Here is a 20400-nt window from a genome sequence, read left to right on the forward strand (position 1 = left end):
GACATGAGCAAAAAATGGTTAATCTCTCGCACCCTCTTTGATCCAGAGAGATATTCAACTGGAATTCACCAGCTGATAATCTAAGCAATGGTGATTCTCTCCCTTCGTGGGAGCGTCAGTCCTCTGTGCCCTCTTACTATGCCCACTTAGCTACAATATCTGAATGTAAACAAACTGGACATTGGAGTGTGTTTCCTCTCCACAAATCAGAATGCCTAACATCCCTGTTTCGAGGGAGGCAAAAGTTAGCTTTGCTGCGGCACCTCCAGACTGAAAGGTTGATAAACCAGGACTCTTCCAGTCATCTCCTTTCAGTCTGGAGGTGTCACAGCAAAGCTGAGTTTTGCCTCCCTCGAAACAGGGATGTTAGGCATTCTGATTTGTGGAGAGGAAACACACTCCAATGTCCAGGCAGCCACAGTCTGCAGCTCCTGAGTACAAAAAAAGCTGTACTTGTTCTTGTCATAAACAAAAGTTTATTGGGATATCTGAAGGCAGCCTAACATATTAGAATTTGGGTGGCTTGTAAAAGGAGAAATATATGAGGTGGAATAATATTCCAAAGGGGGTGGCCTTGTATTTGCCTCAGGCTAACATTTAAATTATGATGTCTTAGTGTTGCATGAATATGGCTGTGTTTGGGACGTTTCCCTTATATAACCTCTTCTTTTTTTACTAAATGGAATAAGCTGTTTATTAGCATGTCTCATAAGCATAGACATATACTATGTTTTGTGTATCAGGAGACATATTTAAAAAGTAGTTTCATCTCTGTGAACAGGCTTCAAATCCAGTTGGCCATAGTTGGGGTGGCATTTAAACTGACACCTACGGACATGTGAGGCAGAAAAATTTCCAGTGCTGTTCATGGAAAGTGTTCCATTTCTAAAAACTCATTGTTTCACAAAACTAATACCAATGAATGGTTGCCATTGCCAATACAGTATTAGGCAAGCTTTGCAGTTTCAAAGAATAATTAATGTTTTCTAGATGCTTGTCCCTAGGAATTGTGTGGGTGAGTGCATGTACGTTTTGTTGATTAATAAATTGTGGGGGTGAAGAGATAAAACCACAAAATATACACAATAATCCATATAAAGAAATAAAGAGATAAATTTGCCTGATTGGCTATGAAGGTAAAATGAAAAACAAAGCTAAAGTATTTATTTAGGTATCTTCCGTTGCAAGGGACATAATAGTCACCAGCTGATATGGAACTAATAAGTATTGCAAGTAATGCTACAGTGAGTATTGGTGACCTCCATAAAAAATAGTTAAATTCCATGGAAATAGATAAGTGAACAACCAAGGCATATCATGTACAGCTCTTTCAGTGTGCTAAAATTAAGTTCTCAGCAGTTTGCAGTGCCTATTTGGATGTATTTGCCAATTCATATATTTCAGAAAAACACACATCACCCCAGGGAAGCCTTTGATGATGTTGTGTAAAATACATTGGTAAGGCATTGTGAAGATGCTTGTATTGCTGAGCCTGTCTGATTGTTTTGTAGATATGAAAATTGTCCCATATTCACTTGAAATAATTAAGTAGGGGAAAATATCCTGGCTTGGATCCTCTGGTAACTTCCGCTGATGGAAGGGACTGCCACCAACAGTACACAGTTTCTTCTGCACCCAGTGCAATCCAAACTGCTGCCCCCTCAGGATTTAGACATTCTCAGGAACAGCATGAGGAAGGAGTCTGATGACTGCGACTGGACAGGGAATTGGTAACATTCAAATGTGAAGGACAGCAAGAAAAATAGCAGGAAATGTTTTTGGAGGGGTGTATCCTGGCGTTTGTGGTTCCTTCCATATGGTATGAATAGCTGGATGTACCCTCTTGTAACCCCTTGTTAGGTCTATTAGCGGCATTTCTCTGCCTATGGTGGTGCCTCATTTGGAGCTGAGCTTGTAGGACCTATGGCTCTGTTTGCAACCTTGGACCACTCTGTTGCAAACCAGACCTCACAGGCTGTTGGAATGCATTCCTCACCCCAGAGTGTGCCTCTTCCAGCCCTGTCTGTCTCTTCTGAGGGCCATGTACTATGTTCATATTCCTGTTCTAGCCAAGCCCACTCGTCTGACGTGCCATCCTATAGCAGAGCTATGTGATCTCACGGAGATCTATCCATCTCCTTGCAGCATTGCAAAAGAAGAAAAAGTCTATTCTGTCTTGCTTTTGAGTGCTAACTGACCAGACTTGCTTTCCTATTTCCTCAGTTCTTTTCACCTAACTGAATCTTTACCTTTTCTGACTGATTTTTCCTTGATTTCTAAACAGTGCAATTTTTCAGTTTTTTTCTTGATTTCTGTTCTGCAGTTGATATTGTTGATCACCCATTTTTCTGGCGGAATCTATTGCTCTTAAAATGACTCCATCTTTGTGAGAGTCCATTTCAAGGTGGAAATGAATGACCATTTAACTCATGTTCACCATGCGGAATCTCTCCTCGGTGCCACTTTATATGGAGAAGATTGTTTTCAGCATTGTCTGCTAGGGTCTGGTGGAGGCATATTAGTCCAGCTCTTACCCATGACTGAGCAAGCTGCAGATTCCCCATCCTCTTTATTTGGATGCAAATTTACCATCAACCATAGTTAAGCTTCACACCAACCATGGAAACAACTATAACTAACCAGAGTCTCTGTTAATCAGGATTTGAAGGGCTAAATCAGGTTTCATGTCTTGGTTAAGAAGATGGAGTCCTGGTTAGCCTTAAGCATATCCACACCAGTACCAGTTAAATAGAGTTTAGTTGGGCAAGGAAATTGCACATGAGGAAAGGGACAATATATTACCTCAGTCCTGCCACCAGCTTCTGAGCCTGTAGTTAAAAGGCTCAAGAGAGAACGTTCAAAGTGGCAATTGTGCAGCATCATGAGCTTTGTTTTGTTTTCCTACAACTTGGCTTGGCTGCTTTTTTCAGGTTCTTCCAGACAAGGATACAAGTCAGCTATCAGGAACGCTCTGGTACAGGTGACAGCTTGACAGCCTTGACAAATACTGCTGCATGTGTACAGCAGGGAGAAGCATAGAACTTTTTTGATGGCTGCAGTGCTGAGATGGACAATGCACATCTGAATTTCTCTTTCAAATAAAGGCAAGGAAGTCCAGCATAAATCAAGAGCTGGCAGTCCCGTTCTGCAGACCAAGACAAGACCAGTAAAAGAAAACTTTATGAGATACATGGTTAAGATTGTGGACAGAGCAAAATTGGCTTCTGAAAGTGGAATGGTTCATTCCTAGCTGCATCTAGGAGTGCCTTTTACCATCTTTTACTAGTTAGCCAGTTGCAGCCTCTGCTGGGCAGAAAAGATCTGGCCACTGTGGTGTACATGCTGTGTGGACTGCCCTTGAAAAGTGATTTAAAAAGTCAATTGATGCAGAATGCTGCAGCAAGGATGTTGACTGGAACAGGTCGTAGGGACCCTGTCACTCGAGTTTTGACCCATCTACCCTGGCTCCCAATTTATTCCTGGTCCCAATTCAAGTTGTTGACCTTTAAAACCCCTAAATGGCTTGGGACCAGCATAATTGCTCTCATGCTTGTTGGTTTTTTTCTTCTTCCTTTCAAATACAAATAGAGCAGAGTGCACTAGGTTGTTTTACTGGAAGAATAAGATGGAAGAGTTTCTTGTGTGAAATGACTGAGTTAATCCAAGAGACACTGGAAAGTTGGGTTGTTTGTTCTGAGATATTACAGCAAATGCTTACAACTTTAAAAATAACTGATGAAGAAATAACATTCAGACTGGCGTTTTGTATGTCTAAACAGGATGATTTTTTGTCCTTAAACTTGGCTTGCTAAAAGAGGAAAGCTGCTTGTAAAATTTTTAACCTGACCATTGTCGATTGGTCTATGGGCATCCATTGCCTGGTGTGGCCTCTTCAATTTTCTTTCTACTGCCTTCACAGCTGATTTTTACACCTGCTACCACTGTGGCGGCTGTCCAGTCTGACATCCCTGTTGTCTCGTCATCATCTTCGTTCCCCTGTCAGTCTGCAGCTACTCAGGTGAGCTTGCTTGGATTTTGTGTGTGTGTCTCTATTCATTTCACTGAACCGTTGCAAGAAATCAGCATGCAGTTCTACTCCTTGTGTGTATTATTGTTTTATTGTCCATCAAAACACGGTCCTGCTGTGTATACCAGGAAAAACTTATCTCCCACAAAAGATGACCACATTTTTAATTCTATAACAGTGCAGTAGTCTTAGAATCTTGCCAGAGTACTGAAGTGGCTACTTCAAGTATTCTAGAAATACTAATAGCAATGTGTTGCATACTGGTAGAAATGTTCTTAAAAAGCAGCTTTTTAGAGAGGGACTTAACTGCAGCTCAAATTCCAGTTACTGAGAGGTGTATTTCTTTTTTTTTTTTATTAAATTTTTATTGTTATTGTAACATTAGATGTAACTAATAACCTTCAAGTAACAAACAACATTTCAAATTTGAATGAAACAAAAACCAATATACAATACGCAGTTAGACTTACATCCTTAATAGTTAACATAGAGAAAAAGTAATTCCATGTAATTACACAGTTATACTATCAGCTTAATAGAAGGAGAGGTATCCATTGTTTGTTACAACTTGTAGTATTTTCGAGTTGGGCTGCATATTGTTCTTTTCTATGTATTCCAGAAATGGGAGCCACTTTTCAATAAAATTAGTATTTTCTGTGAGTTGTACTGCATTTTGCATATCATTGCTTACTTTTTCTAGAATGAAATGATTCCAAACTTTAGAGAACCAGTTTTCGATTGTTGGTAATTTTTTTGATTTCCATACTGTCGCTATGGCACTCTTAGCTGCTACAAAAAAAGAGGCAATGAGCTCCTTTCTGATTTTGGGGACGTGTGAGTTTTCCCACAAGTCTAAAAAAATCATTTTTGGGTCAAAGGGGAGGTCGTGGTTTGTGATATCTTTAATTTGAGAGGTGTATTTCTTGCCTTGTAAGCAACTTTGTGCTTTTTAGGCACATGTTTTCAAAAATCAGTAACATAAGTTGGTGCATTTTGATAAATCCTCTGTAGAAGCTTCCTCAAACTGAGTTCTGAGGCTCCTTGGAGATCTGAAGGAGCCAACTTTGTAAGGACAGAGGGTGAGTCTAGCTGGCTAATCTCTTGCTTATCTGACGAATGCAAAGATGAAACCCTCTCAGTTTCCTAGGAATTTAGGGGCAGGGACACACTGCCTCTGCAGAAAGGTATGGAATCGGCTTCCCCCACTTTTAAAGGATGGGAGCGTGTAGAATTGCTGCTATCCTAGCATACCTTCCAGATCACTAACTAGCCAGGAAACACACTGATTGATTGCTGTGAGTCTGTAATTCATTCCTAGGAACACTTATTGGCTGAGCAGCCCCAAGGTGGTACAGTCATACAATCCTAATACAGACATCATAGTTAAAATGGAACTCTGTTTTCCAGTATAGAGGATTTCAGCATTGAATACCCAATGTTCGGGTTTTGTGTGACGTTGGTCTTTTTCTATTGCTATTAGCAGCTCTGAAAGATTTTCCAACCCCCCCTTCATGTATCTTCTCAGCTGGGCTCTGGCTACAGGTTCTTAACTGATAAGAAATTTCTTGCTGTCTCCAGCACAAAGTCTCTGCCAATCAAGGAGTAAGACTGGCTTTGCACAGAGGCCTCCACGGGGCATATGTGGCTTTCTGCACACTTTGAAAGTGAGCTGTCCAGCACATGGGAGAATAGGGAGAGCTGGAGGAGGCACAAAATTTTAACAAAATGAGGTGGGCCAGAGGTTGCAAAAGTTTGAGAACTGCTGGTTGATATTTTTTAAATGTCAAGCAATGTCAGGCTGAACAGCTAAATTAAAAACTTTTCAGTAGTGATAATATTGGTGTCACGTGGGTATTTTTAAAAGGGCCTATTTTGGCCTTTTGGGTCCTGGATCAGGCCCAAAACAGCCTGGATCAGACTGCTGCCAGGTGGAGGGAGGGTCATTTGGGCCATTTGGGGCCTGAATTGGACCTTAAATGGCTGAAAGGGACCTAAAATGGACAGGATCGGGCACAAAATGGCCAGCATCAGGCCCCTGCCAGGCAGGGGAAGACTCCCCCAGCAGCAGCCTGATCCTGGTCATTTTGGGCCCCTTTTGGCCATTTTGCGCCCAATTTGAGCCCCAAATGGCTAGGATCAGGTCTCTGCCAGGCAAGGGAATACTCCCTCGCCCAGCAGCAGCCCAATCTTGGCCATTTTGAGCCCTTTTGGGGCCCAAAATGGCTTGGATCGGGCCTGAAACGGCCAGGATTGCGCCTCAACCAGGTGGAGGAAGACTCTTGTGCCTGGCAGCTGCCCGATCCTGGCCATTTTGGGCCCCTTTTGGCCATTTTGAGCCCAATTCAGGCCCAAAATTGCCAAGATCCAGCCCGAAATGACCAGGATCGGGCCATTGCCCAGTGGAGGAGCGCTCTCCCGTGTGGCAACCGCCCATCCAGGCTTATCTGGGCCATTTCTGGCCTGCTTTGGCCCAATTTGGGCCCAGAACGGCCTGGATCAGGCCCTAAACGGCCAGGTTCGGGCTGCTGCCCTGCATGGGAGTGCTCTCCCGTGTGGCAACAGCTTGTTCCAGGTTGATCCGGGCCGTTTTGGGCCTGAAATGGCTCAGATCCGGCCACTGCTGGGCTGGGGTGTACGCCCCCACCGTGGAGCGGCCTGTTTCAGGCCGAATCAAACCCCCCACATGGAGCACAGGAGCACTCCCGGGGCAGCAACGCCTGCGTGATGACATCACTTCCCAGAAGTGATGTCATTGTGCAGTCCCAGGAGCGCGCACGCGCATATATTGAAAGGCACACCACCTCTTCCTGGGAGTTGCCCCAGGTGAGAGTTCCCCCACCTCTTTCTCCAGAAAAAAAACCCTGTCCCAAATAATATATGTATAAGTTTATATATAATTTATTCTTTCAAAAAAAAACTCTGGAGGAAATGTTGCATTTGCTATGAAGCAAAATAATTGATAGTTCTGTAAGTTTTGAACCTTGCAATTTTGCACATTAGATCCACTGATTTTAGCTAATCGTTGAATTTGAGTCTTTACAGAAAGTCAGCTCCGCTATGGTGAATAGGACTAATTTTTAAATAGTTACATTTTAGATTAGTCTGTGTGTGTGTTTACACGTTAACACATATTCTTCTATGTATTCCATGATAATGCTGTTCTAATACTTTAAAAAATATTCACTTGAAAATTGGTGCTTTAGCTCTGATTTGAAAATTTGCATTTCAGGGCTATGTATTCTTGAAATTTCTTAATGTGAAATCCACAAGGGATGATACAATTATCATGTGGTGCCTTTTTGCTTTAGGAGAAATATTGTAATAGTTTTCATTCATTTACTCTAGCTTTTCTTGCCTTTTACATTCCTATATTTATCAAACAAAATAAAAACAAGAATTGGCGTTAGTGAAATCCTACAATTCAAGTTACTCAGTTAAAAATGTCTACATTTTCTTCTTTCCATTATTCTGGAACATATGAACTTGGCTTTTGCAGTCATTTGCAATATTTATTCTGTAATTAGATCTGAGGAGAATTTTTATGGCATATGAGGGACTGCCCAGTTTTGCATACAAGTCTACATTTTTAAAAACTATTTTAAACTTTGGGATGAAGGTAGGAAAAGCACTGGAGGTCCATAATGTATAAATCATTGTAGTTTGTTCTGTGATCAAAGGTACTCTAGCCTCAATTGTAAAAGGGCAGATAAGATTCAAGACTGTTGTGGTACTTACTATTGGGGAAGCTGTACATATTGATGAATCTGAGGAGAATTATTTCATTATTTTGCTTAACAATCAAGCTGGTAAGAATTACAGTGGTTTTGCTTAATAGGAAGGTGCAATTGGATGTTCAAATATTTCAGTAATAAGATTTTCATTACCCAAATTTGAATGATTTGATTTAGTGGAAAGTAGAAGTTTTAAAATGGAAAGGAATGGGCATGCTGACTGACGCTTTCTAGTGAGATGATATCAAAGGTCAGGTTACAGGAATAATCTGTGGCCTGTAATCATTCAGTCCAAAAAAAGTTGTACCTGTTATATGCATGACTTTCCCATCCCATTGATCATATCTACCTGTGAATTAATAAGCAAATCAGTAACAGTTGACATTTGTATTTTTTTATTGGTGACTTTGCCCAGCTAGTGTTTTACAGCCTGTGGAATTTGATGAAGTGTTGTCTATGCAAAATGAGCTGTATTGTTGTTCCATCCGCTAATTAAGGTGGCACTTCGCTGGGTGGAAGTAATGAGAGGGAGGTGTTGGCTCTTGTCTACAGATTAACAAGCAACCAGTCGAGAAGTCCGCCACGAGGCATGTTTCCCACAGCGGCATCAATCTGTTGTTTTTCAAAATACCTCATTACCTCCTGCAGAATATCTCCCACACTTGAGCCCTTCTTGGCGGCTTTGTCTGCAAGTTGAGGAAGCTTCTTCAATTCCTCATCATTCTCATTCATGAACGTGAGGTTGGGCACTTGGAAATGGGAGGCAGCCATCCACTGGAGGACAGCCTGGAGCTCTTTGTTCTGCAAGCTGGTATTGGAAGTCTGGTTGTTCACTATCACCTCAGAGCCAGCAGGCACAAGTGGCTTTCCAATAGATGTCGGTCGTGGAGGTTTCTGTGATGTCATTGAATCTGGAGTTGATGCACCTTTGTTTCTTGCACTAAAGTATGATCCTTGTTCATCAGAGTAATCTTCCACAACAAAATCGGGGCTTTTAGTCATGTACATACACAGCTTCATCACAGATTCCATCAGCTGATCAATGAATTTTTTGTTTATTTGGTCCATGTTTTCAGAGTCTACCTCTGCACTGTAGTGTTTGGATGAGGATTTTCTGTTAGGCCTCTCATCATATGAGTTTGGTTTCTTGGTTATCTCACATTCATCTACATTGAAACCAGCCTCTTGTAGGACCTTTGAGATGATAGAAAGGAGAGCGCTTTGTATTTCTCCTTTCTGGAATTCTTGTTGTTGTGGATCACCCTTGCAACCGTGAGATCTCGAACCATGTTTGCCTCCTTTTTCAAAATACCCAAATGTAGAAGAATTTGACTCACAAGTTGGTTCCTTGTGCTGAGTTAACAGATGTTGCTGTATCAACATTAAAGCTGTCAAGATGAGGTCTTTTGCTAGAAATTCAGTTGTGGAGTTACTTTTTTCCGGCCTCTTGTCATGACATCCCCTGTCTGGAACTTTGCCTCCTGATGTTTTTGAACGTAGCATGCTAATTCCATCCTTAATTATTGTCTCACCTACTTTTTGGGCTGATGTGTGTGCTGTCTCCTGCTTTCCCTTTTCCCTCGTATGTATTCCACCTTTCAGAGATGCAAAATGCATACTTTGAGCACTTGGGTCCATTGAACATCCTGTTTTTAGTAAAGAGTATACAAGACTATGCCCTTTTTCCTTAGTTTCTGACATCAGAGCATTATACATCCGTAGTACCATTGCTTCTAAAATCTCAGTTGACTTCTGGGTTCCTGCATTGAAAAGATTCTTCTTAACTGTAGTAACAAAGTCAGAGTCTGTCATGAGGACCCCAGTGACATTATGTAGATTTTTCATAGTAGAGTCAATTAAGTCTGATATGACATCCTTTGTGTGCTTAAGGAACACTCTTTTCAAAACCACACAAGCTGGTAGTGGTTGCCTCTTGTGAACCTTTGTGGCTTTCACAAATGAGAATGTCATATCCTTAGCATCTTTGTTTGCATAAACCATTAGCCCTTTGTTAACAGAACTACCATCATTGCGACCTGACTGTCTCCTTGGGTGAACGATATGGGTTGATGTTGGCTTTGTTTCTTCTTCCTGAATTGACTCACTTTGGTTGGAAGATACCTCGCCATAAAAAAGAGAGGTTTTCTTGGGACCTCCTTTACCCTCTTCCTTCTTGCCTGTAATCTGGTCTACAGATGATTTAGCGCCTGGATCCTGAACACTTTCCATGGCCTCATTCACCATCTTGGATGCAACCTGACTTACAGAACCAGGGTTGAGAGGTTTCCCATCTTTTGTAGCATAAATTGCCTGGCGTATACACTTACTGGCTGCATCTTCCAAATTTTCAGAGATCTCTTTACTGGCCATTTGCATAACCAAAGAACAGAGCTTTTGGACAGTACCTGCTACTTCATCTGCAGGTCCTTTCTGACCACTAGAAGATTTGAAAGCTGTGTTGTTGTTGTTCTGGGACATCTTGTCAGCCGCTGATGGTTTAGGTTGACGAGGGGTGCTCGAAGGGGTCAGTGCATGCTGAAATCCACATGCATATTTCTGCAGGTCATCAAAGAGCCAAGTCACAACATTGAGTTCTTCTGTTGAACCTTGTTTGAAAAGACATACTGCTCCTTCAGTCTTAGACTGCTCAGGTGTCTCACTATCTTTTATTACAATGACCTCTTTGTCCTGCATTTTCCCCAGATCAAGTCCTGTGGCAGGTTCATTGGCTTTGGACTGGCCAGCAGCATCTTTATCATCTGTATTTTTTATGTTCAGGCTGGCGACGTCAACAAAACAAATCACTTTGCGGTCCTGGTCTTTCCCTCCATCAGGATTGTAGAGATCTACCTTACACACGCCAGCTTGGCTGTGTAACCAGTCAACCTCCTGAGACATTGTTTGAGGCTTGGAAGTGGAACTGTACCTAGGACCGTAGGGGGTGTTCTTTCTCAGCTAAGCTGCTTTGATGACCCTGCTAGACTGAAGATGTTGCCTCCTCTCTCAACTTTCCATGCTCTTCTGCTGCCAGATGTCATTTTCACTTGTGTGCACACATGGTTTCTATGGCAGCAGTGACATCACAAAGCAGCAGCATTGCCAGCCATCAGTGGTGCACTTTCAGTTATTTAACAAGGGACTGACAAACAGTCCCACCCCCCCATCCCTCCTATTCAACCTATCGGAAATTTGTGTTTACACAGGGAAATTAATGATGCATTTGCATCATGTGTGAGAATTGGGGGTGGTTGATTTCTATATTTACTTAATGTATTACTTAGCAATAGTGGCAAAGGCAGTGTCACAGCTTTAAAACACAATTGGTGGGTCCTTACTCTCAAGTAACTCCTATGTTATTTCGTGTCTGTGTGTACAGGATATTTCATGTAGCAGGTCAGAGTCTTATCAAGGATTTGTGTGAATAGATCTTTTGACAGACAAGGTTGTAGCTCTTCAACAAACCTACACACAAGTAAATCATGGTACAGGATTAATTGGGCACATACAGACTGCAGGAAAGGAGATTCCTGGTACTAAAAGGGACAAATGAGAAGTTTGCCACTCCCTGTCTTAAAAAGAAAGCAGGTGATGTGGGCAGTTTTAGCTGCTTTGGCTAGTAGCCATGGATAAATTTATCACCTGCTTAAGAGAATTGCATGCTGATATATTTATTTTATCTAGAAAATGCCTATTATGCTTCTCTGGAGAACCTGCTCAAGATAAAGTGATATTACCTTAAATTTGACACTAGCTTTCGTTCTGCCTGAAGAGGAGCTCTGTGATGCTTATAAAATTTGTACGTATTCTCCAGTAAAAGTTGGTTCCAATAACTTCTAAGACTGCTTACTGTTCTCTGGCCAGCACAACAAATAATGCTCTATATAGCATACATATAATATTTTAACTTGAGAATGATGTATCTTAATGAACAACAATTGAGAAAAAGGTATCTCTAATTAAAGTGCTGCAGAAATTGTAATTTTGTTCTTCCAAAATGTATTTAAAAATTATCTTACACCAGTTCCTTTCCATTCAAACTGGTGAGTCTGAGGAATATGGTAGCTATACAAAAATGTGCAGCCCAACATAAAAGTGTGGCTCTTAGCAGCAGCATGTGGTTTGCCGACTCTCTCCTTTCTTAGACCCATCCTGTTGGAAATGCTGATCCATACTTCTGTAACCTTGTGCTTGGATTATTTCAGTGTGTTCAGTGTTGGTCTTTCCTTGAAGACAACCCAGAAGTTGCAGTCGCTCCAGAGTGAAGTAGCCCAATTATTGTCAAGGCTTAGTTGATGGGAATAGTGTATTGTCCATTTGAAACAGTTAAATTGGTTGCCAGTTGGTTTCTGAGTTCAAATCATGGTGCTGGTTATGACCTTTAAAGCCCTGTCTCCTATATGTTCCTATGCACTAATTACAGTCTTCTGGCTGCTATCTGCTGTCTATTCCCCCATTTATGGTGACCTGACTGGCATTGACCAAAGTGTAGGCCTTTTCTTTCTCAGTTCCTGCTCTGTGGAATAGGATCCTGAAGAAGTGAGGAGGGGAGGATACCCTTAATGGGAGAGTGTAAGTACATGGTGCAAGGCTTGCCAGGGCTTTTGGTAACAAATGAGAGCAGGCATATTTGGGGGTATGTGTGAGGTATTTGGTTTTTTAAAATGTGATTGGTTTTCATTTGTCATGTTTTGATATTACTTGTAAGCTGTCAAGAGGCAAGGGAGAGCATAAATATTTTAATATAAATAAGTGAATGGGAAATCTGGGTTGCAGTGCTCTGGCACAGTTCAGACATAGTCGTGATTAGACATGGGCATGAACAGGAAAAAAAGACCCGAACAGGCTGTTCGTTGTTCATTCCCAACCACAAACAAACAAACGGAAACGAACATGTCCTGTTAATGAACGTGTTCGGTGTTTGTTGTTTGTCGGCACCAGAACAGCCCCCTTAGCACTTAGAGAGCCCATATTCACAGGGAATGTGCAGCAGGCTCTTCTCCAGCCATCACCCAAGTTTGGTCAAGATTGCAGTATGGATCTTAGAGTTATACATTCCCAAATTTGACACACCCAGGAAACTCCCATTCAATACAAATGGAGCCACCCTCTCAAGTTCACTTTGGCCCCGTGCGGTGGACCTGAAGGCGGGCCGCCTCCCCTCTCGGGGGGGGGGGGTCTTGCCACTGGCAGGCAGCACCCCCCCCCATGTGCCCGCCTGCCAGGCCTCCGGGTTGGAGGCTACTTTTCTGTTTCTGCAGCAAGGTGGTTGATGTCTGTGGCCACTGGCCTGGTGGGCTTGGGGAGGCGGTGGAGAGCTGCCTCCTGTCTCGGGGGTGGGGGGGTCTGGCCACTGGCCGGCAGCACCCCCTATGGGCCTGCCTGCCAGGCCTCCAGGTCGGAGGTTACTTATCCGCTTCTGCAGCAAGGTGGTTGATGTCTGTGGCCATCGGGCCTGGCGGGCTCGGGAAGGCGGTGGTGGGCCGCCTCCCCTCTCAGGGGTGGGGGGGTCTGGCCGCTAGCCGGCGGCACCCCCCCATATGCCCGCCCGCCAGGCCTCTGGGTCGGAGGCTACTTATCCGCTCTCGCAGCAAGGTGGTTGATGTCTGCAGCCGCCTGGCCTGGCAGGCTCGGGAAGGCAGTGGCGGACTGCCTCCCCTCCCGAGGGCGGGGGGGCTTGGTTGCTGGCCAGCTGCACCCCCATGTGCCCGCCTGCCAGGCCTCCCGGAGGGCACCTTCCAGAAGGTATAAAAGGTGGATGATGTCGTTGGCCACTGCAGACCAAAATGACCCAGCCACAATCTTCTAAGAAAATCTTCCAGCAAAACAGGTTGGCATATGTGGAGGCCTCGTACACACAAACACACAACCTGGAGGGTCATACAACGACGTATGTTCACCAGATGGGGTAGTTCACGGCATCGGGGCCGATAGTGTTGTCTGCACCTCGCGTGGTGTACAGTCCGGGCAAGGCACACCAGCTGGCTTGTAGACTGAGAATGTGCTTTTGGATTTCATACTTTCTCTCCCCAACTTTCCTGCCTGTGATTTGCTATGTCATTAAAAATGAAGAATAAAGAAAAAGAAACGGAACTGTTTTTGTTTTTCCTTTTCTCACTGTAACAGACCATATGATCAAAGATGTCTCCCCCCTACTGGTAGTTTTTTTCCTGCATAAAGCCATTCTTGAGTTATGATGTTACAGACCAAATGCAACATTTCTACCATTGTGGTCAACTGTGAGGGTTTGGAGAAATCCCTAGCATCTAGGACAGAGATGGGTTTACCAGTTGCCCACCATTGGTGGGCAATCTTCCCAGGATTTGCCTGGTTGCAGTGACAAATGCCCCAGTGATCATCTGCCATCAGCAGGCAACCTGGGAAAATGCACACCAGGTGCTCTCCCAGCGGGATGCAACAGTGTCAATTCTTGAAGTGACATCATTGCAGTGGCCCCAAATGGGCTAGAATTAGCCGCACACAAAGCGCAGGAGCATGCCCATGACCAGTGTGATGACGCACCTTCCTGAAAGTGATATCATCATGCCTTTCCGGGAGCATGTATGTGGACACTCTGGCCAGTAATTCCCAGGTCCCCTACCTCCCACTGGGAGGGTATAGGGACCTGGGAACCCTAGCCAGAGAGTTAAAATATATTTTCAAGTCTGACCAAATGTATGCAAACAAGTTGCAGCCATCTGACTCTCGATATGATTCTGACATGGCTTTCCCTGGTTGAGCTTCATAATTAAGCATCGTATAGCAGTAAACTTGGAGAATGATCATCTCCACACACACAATCACACCCCGTCAAATATCTCTTAACTATAACTTCCGCCATTGGCGGAAAATGGAAGAAAGTCTAGCCAAGTTTTACTAATTCCTATACTCTGCAAAAGATCGTGCTAATTGACGGTACTATATAAATAATCATATTCAACTACTAGCCCTCTGTAAATGAATGGTGATTTTATAGCAATATTCTGCTAGTTTTTCTCTGCACACTTTTGCCTGGTATTGATTGTACTAATAGAGAAGGCATGAATGTACATATACAAAACTTCACTACCAGTGTATATTTTGTAGCCTTCAGGATATATTTTTTGAGATCTGGCTATAACATGGGCAGTTAACACTTTAGCAGAGCAGTCTTGTAGTTGTTTCCCTATGTGCTTACAAAGCATATCTTCCAAAAGTATGGTGAGCAATGCAGGGTGAACAGAAATCTGGGTATGAAAAAGAAAATTGAGCTCATCTGCTAGCAGCAGATTCAACCTTCAGCAGTTAAATAGCCAGTGTCTAACAGTGTGAGGGCATGCAAATTGCCCAGATTCATTTTCCTTCCATAACTGGCTGTAGAGCAGGGGTTCCCAATATGGTGCCCATGAGCCACAATTGTGTTCGCCGACACCTTTTCTGGTGCCCGCCAAGAATTTTTAGAACGTGAGTAAGGCTAGCTGGGGCTTTTAACAAAACGTCTTCTAATTTAATTTAATTTAATTTAACTGCATTTCTAGCCCACTTTCCCCATGAGCAGGCTGAGGGCAGGTAACAGTACTGATTGTCAGTACAGTTTTTTAAAAACATTGCTTTGGCAGAAACAGCTTCCACAGCACAAGAATCTTCACTGTGTGACTGAAGGTAAGCTGAAGCAGCCATTCTGTGGTTGGCTCCATCTCCTGCAGCACCTGTTTTGTGGCAGCCATATTGTTGCTGCACCCGCCACGCTGTGTCAGAATTCCAAATGTGCCTGCAGGCTCAAAAAGGTTGGGAACTCCTGCTGTAGAGTCAAAACACCACTGAAAACAGTTGGACTGTTGAAGTGTTTCCTGGACTGTGTCACTTTAAGCAGTCAATATGTGTGTTCAGGGGGTGATGCTTTGAACACTCCGGAATGAAGGGAGACTTCATATAGAAAAATATTATGAGAGCACAAAGGCTAGGCTATGAACCCTTTTTTGTAACTTGCTAGTTTTCTGTTGGCAGGAGTTAGTATCTTCAAACAGTGGTCTCAAGATTTGGAACAGACCATGCTGTTGCACAGATGATGGTGCAAAGTCTTTTCATACTTTATTGGCTTGCCATATGCTGCATGAAAATATTACATTAGTTGCCAAACTCCAATTGTGTGGAAGAGTTGGAATTAATTTTATCCCAGCTTATTTGGGGGGGGGAGGTGATGTGAGAATGAGAGTCCCCCATTTAGAGTTTTGAAGAGAGTAAACCTGTAAGCTTCCCCTAAATAAGCTTTGTCTTTCTATTGAGAATGATCAAGAAGCACTTAAAATAAATGATGGATGAAAACCCTAGCAGTGCCACAAGGAAATGTCTAGGTGCCCTAGCATCTGGGATTTGTCAAACCCTGCTATAGAATTTCTGGAGCCCAAGCATACAGATATCCTCTTTCTTTAGAACATCCAGGCCTACTCATAGGAATGATGAGGGAGATTACTCCATTTTTCCTCTGGGCATTGGGCAAATGAGCCCACAGGGGAGACTGGCAGAATTAAAACAGCATGAAGAGCTAAGTTTAAGCCTCGTGTGCCATGGCCCTGATCTCTGTGTATTCTGTTCCCCCAAAACCTGCTTTTGTAGTTTTTAAAAAGGGTTTGGAAAGAAAAGGAGATGCGTTCACGGGTATTTTGTCATTTTATCCAGTTTGTCTCTAATTTTCCTGAAATTTAATTAAGCAAAAGTCCAGACTGTTTTGGTGGTGTAGAACAGCTGGGATTGCTACTCAGTTAATGTTAACTTCATATATACCAGCCTAGTCTGGAAGGTCTTTGTACGAACAAACAATAATAAACTGAAAAGGCACCTTGCTTGACAGCAAGAAGCTTTGGAACTGAAAATTAGGGCTGCAAGGAGAAGAGTTGCCATGGATACAGCTTCAACTATATTTTTTAACAACTTTCCACTACAGCTCACCCACAGTGGAGTTTGATGCAATTGAATCACTCAATGTGAACAGCTTGCTGTCATTGGCACATTTTGCCCTGCTTTTTTCCAAAAAAAACATTGTAGTGGTAGCTGGTGCAGGAAAGAAGAGGGAGCAACCATTTCAGAAGTCCATAAAGGAGCTTCTAGCATTCTGCCGGGCCTGTAAGACAGAGATATTCCACCAGGCTTTTGGTGGTTGAGACAGGTGGCCTCGTCTCGGCCTCCTACCAAGGTGGGGGGAAGACCCCCCCTCCTGGTTTTTAGCTCATTGCTGTGTATTAGCCTCCATAGACCCAGTGATCTTGCAGGACTGTGACATCCACTGTCTGTTTAAATTTTGGTGCCAGTTTTAAATTGCTTTTAGCTATATGTTATTTATTGTATATTGTATTGTGTTTTAATTGGTTTGTGATCCGCTCTGAACCTGCATTGCAGGGAGAGCAGACTATAAGTCTAATAAATAAATAAATAAATAAATAATAAAGCTTTCTCTGTATTAAGATCTGCAGTATAGAGTAGATTAAATAAATAGAAGGTTTACTATTACTAACCTAATACTTTAGAAAGATTTTAGTGTTTGCCAGCAAGATTTGAATACAGTGTGATCTTAAAGACCAACAAGATTTGATCTTTAAGGTGCTACTAGACTCAAATCTTACTGGTCTACTGCAGATCAACACGACTACTCATCTGTAACAGTGTTTATGATGTACATCTGCAAGTGCATATAACTGTGGCATTTCTGTGCTTGGTAGTTTCTCTGCTTCACAGGAAACATACTCTGTTTGGCGGGGGGGGGGGGGGCGTTCCCTTGCAGAAAACAGTCCATCCTAAATTTTGCTTTGTTGCTGCTTCTTGAAGATCATCCTGTTGGCTGAATCCATCCTATATGACTTAGTCTATTCTAACTTTCATTCTTATCTCTCCTTGCTGTTGTTCTTTACACATGGCTGCAAAAAAGAAAGGAAGAAAAAAGAATGTTATCAACCACCATATTCCCCATCATTCCGTGTTGCAAACTTGTATAAAGTATGAATATTGCCTGCTTTTGTATATCCTGCTAACTTCAGTTAAAATAAAGCATTTGTACAGCACTTTAGAGTGCTTCGAGCACTACACATACATTATACTGCTGGAATCCAAGCCACCACTCTATAAGGTAAGTCTGTATTATTATTCCCTTACTTTAGATGGGAGTGGCTGGGACTGCGGCTGATTGTGTAGTCCCTTGCCTGGTGAGTATATGGCACAGGTGACTTTGAACTATGGACATAGCTGTTGTTCTGTACCAACTCTCACCTCAAATGAATGATGTTCATTCAGTCTTGCTTCACTAACCTGTTACAAGGCAATACTCCAGTAATACGTTTTGTTTTCTTAAAGCAGCCAGAAATAAATAACTAGCCTGTAAATTATTTGCACCCCATCCTTAGAATATCAGCAACCACCTGTTAGAGCCAAGCTACAAGAGACGAATTACATGAGGAGGAGCATGTGAAGAGAGTCACAATGTTAGCCGGGAAGCTGAGTTCTAAAAGAGATCGGAAGGCTTTGTTAATTTCCCCTCTCTACAGAGCCAGGCAGATTGCTGCTCAGAGGGTTTGTTAATTTCAACTTTACCTCCTAAAGGCTCTGTCAGTTTCACCTCCCCTGAGCAGCTATCACCCTGGCTCTGTAGAGGGGGGAAATTAACAAAGCCTTATGATCTCTCTTAAAAGTCATCTTCCCAGGTAACATTGCGACTTCCTTCACATGCTCCTCCTCGTGTAATTCGTCTCTTGTAGCTTAGCTCTACGAAACTGAGGGCAGGTTCACTCATTTGAGGGAACTGAGCTCCTCTTTCCTCCTTCCCCCCTCCCCTTTTTTTTGTGTTGGCAGCATATACAGTCAGAGACAGCTTGAAGAGTCTTTTCCAAAGCACTTGCTTCACATTCTCTTTCTCTGGAATTCTGGCAAGGAGGGGACTGTTGTTGCTCACTCACTCTTGGCCAGGAGCGTTGCATAAGAAATACAAATGGAGCAGCCAAGTACTTCTGGCTAATAAAGCTGTCTATTTCTATTAACGGTGAATGACTGGCATTGGAAAAAGGGCAAAACAGACAGCAAGTATTTGTTTGGACTTCCTTGCCTTTCATTCCTTGCATTCTCAGTTGGGGGAAAAGAGGGCGGAGGCAAACTTAATATTCTAGGCACCTTGAGCATTGATTTAATTTTTTTTCTCTGGGAAAGGATAGTGTGAACTAGCCCATAGAAACAGGAAGGATTGGGGAAAGCCCAGTAGCTGATGCTCAGTAAAGAAATCTTGTATATAAAAATATTATAGGAGAACCTATCTGCTCCTGCAGCTGGGTCAAACTGAGTTCTGTGCATCCTAGGCAAGTCACTATTCTTTCTATCCCATTTCCACATCTGTAATCCTACTATATAAAAGGCAATCCATGTTGTCAATGACCCACTTTTTATCCTTGCGCAGGTGCGTTGCCAACAATACTTGCGCAGGCACTTTGCCAACTGCTCTGGACTCAAGGTCATTGCGAAGTACCTGCTTGCTGCTGGGAGGGGGCCCGCCAAATCGATGGCCTAAGCACTCCGCCCTGCTCCTCTCATCAGTGCCCTCCTACTCTAGCCTCCAGGCCTTTGCGAAGCGCCTGCTTGCCGCTTGGAGGGGGCCTGCCAAATTAGTTTGCCGGAGCCCATTGTATTCTTTCATGCCTCATTCTTAAATGCAAGTGGGTGGGGGAGGGGGAATATTACACACCCATGCCAAGCAAATCTATGCCTGCTGGGGTGATACTGCTGGCATGCTGAATTTAAGAGGCAGAGGAGCCCTGCCAGGGGAGTGGTAGCACAGCCAGGACCCAGGCACTGGCAGTGTCCTGGCCCCAGAAAAACACGTATGAATGCACCCTCTGGAGGGCTCTGAGGCTAGCGTCTCTGATCGAAAGGGAGCCAGTGGCTCAGCCATGCCAGTGTTCCCTCTGCGGCCACAGTGCCAAAGCGCACTTTGAGGCACACCATCCTTTCAGCCCAATGTTTAGTGCGCACATCAGCCGTAGGGCTGCGGCTCCCCGACGAAGTGCCTCTGTGCTTGGAGCCACCCAATCACACAGCCAGCCTGGCTTGCCCCACCTCCAGCCCAGGGGCACTTCAGTCCTATCGAGGATTTGGGCAGTCTCTGGCTAGGCAACAAGGCTTTGTCTGAGACAGACCCCTGCTCCCAACTGCAGAAAAGATCCCCCAAAGGCCTGAGAGGGGGGAAGAACCAGGAGATGAAGGGGGCTGGCTCTCTGGCAGGGAAGAAGATCTTTAAACCAAGCCTACAGAGGAGGATGCTGGGGACTGGCACCGCTGCTTTGGCTACCTCTGGCACCTGCCCTTCTCTGGGCAACCCACATATCCAAGCCTTTTAAAAGGGGTTAGATTAAGATATGTAGCCATGTTAGTCTGTCTGTAGCTGTAGAAGAGAGCAAGAGTCCAGTGTCACCTATAAGACTAACAAAATTTGTGGTAGGGTATGAGCTTTCATGAGTGAAAGCTCACTTCTTCAGTATCTGTGTTACTTTATAAGCATGCATAGGACAATTCAACCTTAATCCTAAATTCTTTGCTGCTGCAACTTCAATCTTTCATTCCCTGTTTATTGAATATTACTGTGTCCTGTGCCAAAGTAGTAATGCTCAACAGTAGCAAAGGATGTGGATTTTG

At 43.5% G+C, this 20400-nt stretch overlaps 2 protein-coding genes across 6 annotated transcripts in view; one reads left to right on the plus strand and one right to left on the minus strand.

Moving 5' to 3' along the window:
* PHC3 (polyhomeotic homolog 3) overlaps nucleotides 1–20400 on the plus strand; it is a 75389-nt gene that overhangs the window by 10227 nt on the left and 44762 nt on the right. For all 5 annotated transcript variants that reach the window (XM_054983155.1, XM_054983156.1, XM_054983158.1 and 2 more), the window contains exon 6: nucleotides 3920–4018. In XM_054983155.1, the coding sequence (XP_054839130.1) occupies nucleotides 3920–4018 (99 nt within the window). The remainder of the gene's footprint in view (nucleotides 1–3919; nucleotides 4019–20400) is intronic.
* LOC129332217 (A-kinase anchor protein 4-like) lies at nucleotides 8305–10656 on the minus strand. Its single transcript, XM_054983162.1, has 4 exons — nucleotides 10024–10656; nucleotides 9343–9927; nucleotides 8740–9240; nucleotides 8305–8652 (listed from the first exon to the last, which is right to left on the minus strand). Exons 1-4 carry the CDS (start codon nucleotides 10654–10656, stop codon nucleotides 8305–8307), a joined length of 2067 nt encoding a protein of 688 aa, XP_054839137.1.

The sequence above is a fragment of the Eublepharis macularius genome, chromosome 6 (genome assembly GCF_028583425.1).
Source record: "Eublepharis macularius isolate TG4126 chromosome 6, MPM_Emac_v1.0, whole genome shotgun sequence".
NCBI classification, from domain to species: domain Eukaryota; kingdom Metazoa; phylum Chordata; class Lepidosauria; order Squamata; family Eublepharidae; genus Eublepharis; species Eublepharis macularius.